Here is a 9,907-nt window from a genome sequence, read left to right on the forward strand (position 1 = left end):
TCTGATTCAGAACTCAATGTAATAGCGCCTCCTGCTGGAACATCCCTTATTAGCAGCTAACTTCAAATACAGGATAAGAAAAATTAACTATTATTCTTCCTAAGTAAGTAAATGATTAGCTTACAGATAAGCATTCTTGTTACTCACTATTACAGTTAAGATTTTACAGTTAGGATACCACAACTACAGCCACTAATGCCCAACTGAATATGTTGAATATATTTCAAACTGCAGTGGTAACAAATATGGTGTCTAGTATTAAAGTAAAAACAGATCAACTTCTTGCATTTAAAGTAATCTCCAGCACTTTTGATTAACAGTTCATGTAAACCGCACTTGTTAAATACCAATCAACCTGGGCTCGCTACCTCTGCTGCAGTGTCTATGCGCTGTGCAGAGCAGCATGCCCATTCAAAAAGGAAGAACTTTTTTTTTTTCTTTGGATAACAAGGCTTGACCGACGTGGGTGCTTCCCTGAGTTCAGTTGCTTCCTCTCTCTGCTGCTTGTCCATACAGATCTCAGACACACGCATCAAAGATCTAAATGTCTTCACACAGCTGTGGATGTCTTTAGACAGGGACAGCTTTGACTGATAATAACAGTCCATGTCTCTATATAATAGAGATACTATATAATAGAGAGAGGAATTCCAATGCTGTTTGCAATGCAGCCATACTGTAGTTGGAGGGTCCAATATTTCATTCATTGAATTGTCTACCCTGAAAAGAAAACCGTTACAGGGTACGTTTCATGAAATCATGTTGATAAAATAGAATTTATCATGAGATGTACTCATATGGCCCGTGAAAGCTGTTGTGTATGGTAGTGTTAATTTGGTTACCTATTTTTGTTAGGGTTTTGTTCTGCTGTCTCATCCTTTCCCTGTGTTCTCAGTTTTCCCTTCTTTTTTCCTTCCCATTGTCCCTGTCAGTCTTGTCTGTTTTGTTTGTGTGGGCGTGTTCAGCAGGCTCATCTCACCTGTGGCTCGTCTCGTTCCGCCATAGTGCTATCCTTGTACCTATTCGTTGCCTGCCTGACTGCCTGCCAGCCTGCCAGCCTATCTGCCTGACTGTGTAAAGACCCACTTGCCTGTTAGCTCTCAGTCTGCCCACCCTGACCGCTCCTCGACACACCATCACCTGAGCTCCGTCAAGCCTGGATTTCCTCACATCCACCCCAACCCTTTGGCTCACCCAGTTAAGTCAATAAATCCTGCCTGATGTAGGACAAGCATGAGCTATTGATAATATAAACTTCAATTGGTCCAGAATTCAGCTGCCTGCATCATTACTCGAACCCCCTCCATCCACCACATCACTCCTGTCCTCCAACAGCTCCACTGGCTCCCGGTCCAGTTCTGTATCAAATTCAAAGTCCTCCTATAAGCATTCAAGGCCATTCACAACATCGCCCCCCCATATTCCTCTGATCTATGTATACTGTATAGTATTTGTTTTGCTGTTGTATAGTACTTGTTTTGTTTTGCTGTATAGTATTTGTTTTGCTGTCATAATTTATGAATTCCCTGTGCGGCGTCCTTGAGTGCCAAGAAAGGCGTCTTTAAATGAAATGTATTATTATTATTATTATTATTATTATTGATTGGCCACGCTCACGCAGAAACATGTTAAAATAAGGCAAAGTTCTACTATGTTTACAAAAAATGTGTAGTCTAATGATTTAGAAGTATCCAAGAGCCGCTGCTAATAGTTTCTCTCAGAGTAAAAGCAAGATTATTAGCCAAAACATGCAAGCAGAGGAAAGATCATGCAGCAAAGACACTGCCCTAAAAGAGTACACCACTCAGACTTCTTGAATCTCTTCCATAGAGAAAGCTTCTTCTTTTTTTTGATCTTTTGTTGACTTTGATTCTGCTCAAGGTCGGGTTTGAGTTCCTCGTTTTGCGGTTGTATTATTTCCTTGAGCTGACCGGCAGCCTTTGTTTCTTTGTGGGCTTCTGTCAGCTGGTTCTCCTCTTCATTCTGAAGGGCTGGTTTTTCTTCTTTCAGACTCTCAACAGTGTCCACGTAGAGCTCAGTTGCCTCTTCTTTCTGCCTCACAAAGTCCCTTGGTTGCTGGGCAGTCACCTCTTTTAAGGCTTCTCTCTGCAGAGCCTTCCTTTCCTCCATATCCTTCTTAAGCGCTGCAATTTCTTCTTGCAGCTCCAGGAGCTTGACAGCTGTCACATTCTTTACCTCCTCTAACTCCTTCTTGAGGGCTGCGATTTCGTCCTTCAGGCCTACATCCTTTGAGACGGTCTCAGTAATTGCCCTTTCTCCCTGCTGTTTTGTGAGCACCTCTAATTTGGCTGACACAACCGGAAGCGCTTTGGGGGACCGACTCAGACTTTCAATTTCTTCTTGTATTTGCATCTGCTCCACCTCTTCATGCTTGGGTCTCAGGTTCTGGTCCTCCTGTAGATTCTCTGGCTGGATGGGGCGCGTACATTGCAGGTTGCTGGCGGCCACACTGAGTCTGTCCAAGAACTCATTTTTGTCCTTATTAAACTCCTTGATCGTGACTTCTAAACGCAGCTCCAATGTTGATGGACCTTCTATATCCTCCATTTGATTCTTGTGCTCGTGTTTCTCCATTTCTGTTTTTGATCAAATGCGTCTTGACAAAGTGTTTTCAGTAGTTGGTTTCTGTGTGTCTCCAACAGTTGCCTCTGAGTATTAGTGTTCTGGTTTATGATGTAGATGGAACGTCATCACTTGAGTGACATCATCATCAAAGTGCACAACAAAAGATCAGAGTTCTTGAATGCTTTGATGTGTCAACATTCTATTTTTTTTTTTTTTTTTAAACAGAACATTGAGCTCAACAGTGTAGTTCAGGAAGTACAAATCCCATTGACTTCCATCCATAAGGATTTTGATTATTACCTAGTATGTCTAAACTATCCGAGATAGACTGACCACAAGCTCGGATGTTGTGAAATAAAAGTCGATGCTCCTACAGAGGCCACGCATCTGCAGGAAATGAACCCTGTTTTAAGAAAAACACGGTTTATTCACAATCCTTTGGCATAATACTACCCTACCCACAATTCTTAGCGTCACAGTGACATATCTAATTGGTGGAACTTGCTGTTACCATGGAAATGTTTACTGCACCTGCAAACTCACCAACAACTCTATTATATGCTGCTTTGACAAATTCGATGCTTTTCAGATTTCATAAAAACACGTGTTAAGTTTATTAAATATAAATAACTGTTAAAGATGTTATGAAACATCTATTAAGTTGTTAAAATTCAGCTTTTATTAAATTAACCCCATTTACTTGCTGCATAATGCATCAGTACTAATATCAAAATAAATCTTACTTGCTTTCTGCATATTTTTCATCATTTTTATTATTATATTGTAGCTGTTTCTGTATATTTTTCAACATATAACATTTACGTAAATATATTTATCAGCTCCAACTCTGTATCTGAATATTAGGACTGGGATCAGGGTAAAGAATTATATAAACCCCCTACCCCCCCTTCCCTTTTTATTTTAAAATCTGTGTCCAACTAGCCTCCCAGCTTTATGAATAAACGATAGTAAATTGCTGGAGTACACCATACATAGCTCCATTTGTAGCTTTTGTATAGTATTTGTTTTGCTGTTGTATAGTATTTGTTTTGCTGTTCTTAATTTATGAATTCCCTGTGCGGCGTCCTTGAGTGCCAAGAAAGGCGTCTTTAAATAAAATGTATTATTATTATTAATATAGCCAATTAAATGCAAAAAATCCAATATTCATCACAGCCAAATGAAAATGTTGAGGTAACTGGGGATCATCAGCAAGCCTCTCATGTCTTTTTGCACACGGAGACGCAGAGCCAACACGGATTTTCCTCTGATGTGGGGCTTTTGTCTTGGAGCTCCAAAAACAGTACGGAGCCGGACACTAAGGGCTAAAGTCCTGTGGTGGGAACTTGACATTAGACAGGAGCAATATTGTACTTTTTACTCCACTATATGACAGCTTTAGTTACTAGTTACTTTACAATATAACTGTAGTTTATTAAATACATTGTTTTATTAGGGCCCGAACGCCGACAGCGGTGAAGGCCCTATTGGAACTGAAGGAATTATTATTAGGGCTTGAGCGCCGACAGCGGTGAAGGCCCTATTGGAACTGAAGGAATTATTATTAGGGCTTGAGCGCCGACAGCGCACATTTTGTTTGAATGTGCAAAATTAGTGCGATTTTGGCCGTTTCCACATGTCGTACTTTAACGAGCTCCTCTTAGAGCTTTCATCCGATCAACTTCAAACTTGGTGTGTTTCATCTTAACATGTTAACGTTAAAAAGGTATTAAAAGAAAAACTTTTCTTCATAGGGCGTGGCCGTGGCGGGGCGGCCATTTTGTGCGTTTTGCCACCGAAACAAGAAGTGGGTGTAACTTGAGCGTACGTTGTCCAATTAGCTTGAAACTTTTCACGATACATCAGTGTCCGCCCCTGACGACATTTACGCACCGCTATTGGCTCAAAGTCATACCACCCCCTAGTGGCAACAGGAAGTAGGCCTAAAAGACAAGGTGCTATACTTTAACGAACTCCTCCTAGAGATTTCATCCGATCATCTTCAAACTTGGTGTGTATCATCCTAAGATGTTACCGATGAAAATGTATTAAAAGAAAAAAATTTCGTCATACGGTGTGGGCGTGGCATGGCGGCCATTTTGGATGTTTAGCAATGAAGATGAAATTGGCTGTAACTACAGTGTACGTTGTCGTATCTAATTGAAATTTCCCACAAACACCAAGAGTCCAGGCCTGAGGACATCTGCAGGCCTGTATGGACTTTTGGAGATAGCGCCACCATCTGGCAACAGGAAATATGCCTTTTGAAAGGAAGTGAGTGTAACTTGAGTGCACATTGTCCAATTGGCTTGAAACTTTTCAGGATTAATCAAAGTCCGCCCCTGACGACATCTACATGCAGAAATTTGCTCAAAGTCATAGCGCCCCCAAGTGGCAAAAGGAAGTAGTTCTAAAAGACAAGGTGCTATATTTTAACAAACTCCTCCTAGAGATTTCATCAGATCGACTTTAAACTTGGTGTGTGTCATCTCAAGATGTTGAAAATGAAAAGTTATTAAAAGAAAAACTTTTCATCCATCGGTGTGGGCGTGGCATGGCACAATTTTGAGTGTTTAGCGATCACGTAGAAAGTAGCTGTAACTACAGTGTACTTTGTCAAATCTGCTTGAAACTTTTTAGGATTCATCAGAGTCCGCCCCTGACGGAATCTACACGCAGAAATTTGCTCAAAGTCATACCGCCCCCTACTGGCAACAGGAAGTAGGCCTAAAAGACAAGGTGCTGTACTTTAACAAACTCCTCCTATAGAATTCATCCGATCATCTTCAAACTTTTTTTGAGGAAATAAGCCTTATATGACAAACTTCATCCGATTTACATGAAACTTGTGGTCTACATGTGATACTGAGCCGGTCCCTATCATTTGACCACGACCATGTGATCAGACCACGCCCACTTTCATAACATTTGAACCGTTATAGGTACAGTCTTGTGTGAGGTATCAATGAACTCAGCATTGACTTCCTTTTTTATTGGTGATGTTTGACCCACCCCCTATGATGCGGCCAAGCCCCATTTCACAGATAGTGACTTGTATGACTTAATAGGCTTGTGTGAGGTATCAATGAACTCAGCAGAGACTTCCTCTTTTATTGGTGATGTTTGACTCACCCCCTATGATGCGGCCAAGCCCCATTTCACAGATAGTGACTTGTATGACTTATAGGCTTGTGTAAGGTGTCAGGGTTGAACATACCTCCTTCCCAGGTTTGCCATCATGCCCAGCTGATCCAGGCTTTCCATCTTCTCCCTGTTTGGCACAGAAGACAAAAAAAAGAGAAAACTCAAGGCCCCTTGTAAGCATGCAGTCCTCACCCAGAAAACGGCCATGTAGGTCGATTGAGCAAGCAGCTTATAACGACCCATATTTACATTTGTTAGGAGGCAGCCTTCAGTGGCCATAGTAATAATAATGGGAGCAATGCAGTAAGTACGGTGACAAGGCGTATAAGCGCACAACTCTAACAGATGAAGGTTGGGGTGGTGGATGACCAAGGTTACAAAAGTTAAAAAAGTACTTCATAAGTAATATTTTACCTGTTACAATTAAACAAACCCTAGTTAGAATAGTAGGCCTTTATTGTCATTAGACACATTTGCAATACATGTGGAACCAGACTGAAGCAACCCCTTTCCAGTGTCAACAAGAAGGAATATAACATGGAATAAAATATAACATATATAAGTAGTGCAAAAGTAAAGGATGGGGGGTGGGGGGAGATAAGGTGCACACTTCCAGAGACAACTATACACATATATAAAACAGAAAGAAAGATAAATATGGTTTGAATATGCATAATGAAAATAATACACAAAGTTATGAAATTACAGTACTTTTAACACAACATTTAATGGTGTTTAAGAATTCCCCAACACGCCAAACATTTCTTCAGGAAAAAAAGCCATGAGTGTTAATTACTGTTGCTGTATTTGATGGTTGAGATTACTGCAGAGACAGATAAGTAAGATGGATATTATTTTCAGGAGTTATAATGCTCTTCTATATGTTGTGTCTAACCCCTATTTTTTAACTTTGCAAAAATTTAAGACATGGAATCCCTTTTTTGATCAAGCAATTCATTTTTTCATGCATTTTTAATGAGCAATGTTGCAGGTAGATTTTCATGGCCGAAAAATAGTTTCCCTGTTTGTGCATATGCGAATGAATGACTCAAAACTATTGCATCAACAATCCACAGTTGAGAGCCATACGGATCTATATAACACATCTACAATGTACTGAGGTAGTGTGCTAAATTTGTACCTTTAATTGAATACAGTAAACTTTCAATTTCCTTAATATAGAGAATATAATTTCCGTATGACTGACATTAGTGGCAGTAATTATGAGCAGCGTAGGGGTCATTTTCAGTGTGTCTGTGGAAACACTTCATGGCTCCTCTAATAAGTTGTCTGCTGTCTGTGTGGAAGCTCGGCCTGCAGGCTGAAAGGCTGCCTGCCGCGCTGTGGCTCAGTGAGTCAGAGCCGTCTGTAAAGAGCCATGCTATTGGTCACGGCGCTGTGCCACAAACCTTTGCTGCTGGTGTGTGTCTGTGTGTGTGTGTGTGAGAGACAAAGCAGCAGGTGCAGTGGTTCTCACTGTGAAGGTATTTTGGGAAAGGGGAGGGGGTGATGCAAGAGTCAGACATATCTTGACATCTTGAAAAGTATAAGTGATAAAACCACACTGTAAAAATATCTCTGTTTTGAAAATGTGAAAAAACCCTGAAAATGTTACTTCAGTAAAATTATGTAAGTATCATCAGGGAAATATACTGTAAAAGTATTAAAACTAAACATACTCCATGAAAACTTGGCTTAGGGCCGTCTATGAAAATTGTGATTGGTTTAATGAAAATAAAAATAAACCACAGCATATTTTTCTCCCATCCCAGAATGCTGTGTGGACTAGCCAGTCCCTCCTCCGCAGCACTGTGGAGGAAGGTCTGGCAAAGCAAAATTACTCCGGGATGACAGTTTTTTTTTTTACCAATGCATCCATTCGCCCTGACGAGGTCCGTGTACGGATTTTGCAGACTTTGTTGATGGACGTATTTGTGATACACCAAAGGCAAACGTAATCTCTGAGAAAATACGTTTCTCCTCAGAACATAATTGAGAATGCAGATTTATTGGATGGGAACATAATCTTCAGGGTAGCTCAAACTGACCTGTTGAAAGACATAAGAAATCTAAAAGTTACACACTGACCTTAGGTCCTGGAGCTCCAGATTCTCCTCTGTGACCCTTAAAGCCCTGGATAGGAAGAATAACAGCAGTCAACCAGTTACACCAATTTGCACTCACATTTTGCTTCATCAGATCTATTTACTGGCTGTTACTTACGGGGAGTCCCCTGAGCCCCGGGTTTCCTGCTGGTCCAGGCTCACCTTGCTTGCCCTGAAATGAAAACAGAAATAGTTACAATGTCTGGCTACTAGGACTGGGCATCGAGAACCGGTTCCAACTTGGAACAGTTTTAAACACTACAAATCCAATGGAATGTTTTTTGTTTTTTTTTTCAGTTGGGATCGGTTAGAAGATTTTGGTTTTGAATCCGATCATCGGTTCCAAATTTAACAGGCGCAAGGTTATGGTTTCCCAGGGATTCCATTTGCTGTAAATGTACAGATCATTTTACTCTGTCGCTTTTATTCAAATTTAATAATTTGATTTGCTTTGCAAGTACTTTTGTGACTCCGCATTTTGTTGTACTTTTTATGTTGTCACATACAGTTTGTCTTAAATGTCGTAATGTAAAGGTCTTAAAAAGTCTTTAATTGGACTTGTTGACAGGCAGAAGCCCTGTTCCTGTAGCAGCCACCGGACTTCCAGGCGCTTGTTGCGTTGCAGCCTTGGTGCACAGTAAGCAGCGCTCCTCTGTGGTGCTTTATACGATGAAAAGCCCAGTGAAACTCTAAATCCCTATTGAATCTATTGAAGCTGCTGCCCCCGCGATCCGATACCGGATAAGCAGATCAAGATGGATGGATGGACTATTGAATAAAAATAAAATGTTCTTCTTATCTGTGAAATAAGCACATGACCCGTTTGAACTCCACCCCTCAAAAAATCTGAATCGAGAATCAATAAAAAAAAGCTCGAAAGGAAGAATCAGAATGATTAAAATCAAAACCATCGCCAACCCTGCTGGCCACGTTATACTTTCACATTTTCCCGGAAAAAACAGACAATGTGTAGTAGCTTCATATACTAGGAATATAACATTCTTAAATCAGGTTAAAAAGTGATATATATATATACACACACACACATATATACATATATGTGTGAGTGTTTGTGTGTGTGTTTGTAAAGACTTAAAACAGGTTGAGATAAAAAAAAAAATATTGTTATGCAATTTATAAACGGCTCAGGGCGTGATCTACTTTTGATTTAAGACTTTTTTTCTAGTCATTTAGTGATTTTTTTTATCTAGGATTTGTTTTAAAAGTCTTAATGTTTTATAACATTGTTGGTGTTATAGATAAAATACAATTGCAGTTGCACATTTGATAAAACACATCTGTCTTTTTTCATTCTGTCTGCATGTCACTATTAAAAAAGTTGTGAGAAAATCGCATTGTGAACTTAAAATTGCGAAGTGTATCGAATCTTGCCTTGAATGTATTGTTACATCCCTATTATATATTCTTTGGATTACTGATCATCATTTACTTACAGGTTCTCCTGTTTCACCCGGTCTGCCATCTTTTCCCATTTTGCCAGACTGGCCCTGCAGATCAATGAAAGCACATTCACAACTCGGACTGTTTACACTACAGTGTAGGGACTGTGTGTGTATTCAAGATGCTGTAAATCAAATAACTTTCTTCTTACAATCAAGCCAGGAAGACCCGGTGGTCCCTGGATTCCTTTAAGACCCTCTTTGCCCTGGTAAAAACAAACAATCACCAAAATTAAAGATATAATTAATGGCCATTTTAACCAAGCACACTGGCTGACCTACATGCCAAAGGGGAGAGGTTTGTACGATAATGGCACATGGGTAATACGTTTTCTGAGGGGGTCGGACATGGAGGGCAGCCTTACCTTTTCTCCAGGGGGCCCTGGGGGGCCGACAGAGCCAGGCTGTCCATCGTTACCCTGAAAAGGGAAAGACACAGTGTCAGTGGAGGTCAACAGAAATAGAAAGGCAAGGCAAGGCAGCTTTATTTGTATAGCACATTTCAGCAACAGGGCAATTCAAAGCGCTTTACACAAAATCAGTTAAACAGATAAAACACAAGTACAAACAGTTAAAAATCATAAGCATTAAAAACCGATAACACACATGAAT

At 40.3% G+C, this 9,907-nt stretch overlaps 1 protein-coding gene across 3 annotated transcripts in view; it reads right to left on the reverse strand.

The window, feature by feature from the left end:
- The window catches only part of col22a1 (collagen, type XXII, alpha 1), a 100,102-nt gene that overhangs the window by 17,434 nt on the left and 72,761 nt on the right, over positions 1-9,907 (reverse strand). For all 3 annotated transcript variants that reach the window (XM_034891401.1, XM_034891402.1, XM_034891403.1), the window contains 6 exons: positions 9,661-9,714; positions 9,448-9,501; positions 9,290-9,343; positions 7,954-8,007; positions 7,819-7,863; positions 5,804-5,857 (listed from right to left, as the gene is read on the reverse strand). In XM_034891401.1, the coding sequence (XP_034747292.1) occupies positions 5,804-5,857; positions 7,819-7,863; positions 7,954-8,007; positions 9,290-9,343; positions 9,448-9,501; positions 9,661-9,714 (315 nt within the window). The remainder of the gene's footprint in view (positions 1-5,803; positions 5,858-7,818; positions 7,864-7,953; positions 8,008-9,289; positions 9,344-9,447; positions 9,502-9,660; positions 9,715-9,907) is intronic.

The sequence above is a fragment of the Etheostoma cragini genome, chromosome 14, assembly GCF_013103735.1.
Source record: "Etheostoma cragini isolate CJK2018 chromosome 14, CSU_Ecrag_1.0, whole genome shotgun sequence".
NCBI lineage: Eukaryota > Metazoa > Chordata > Actinopteri > Perciformes > Percidae > Etheostoma > Etheostoma cragini.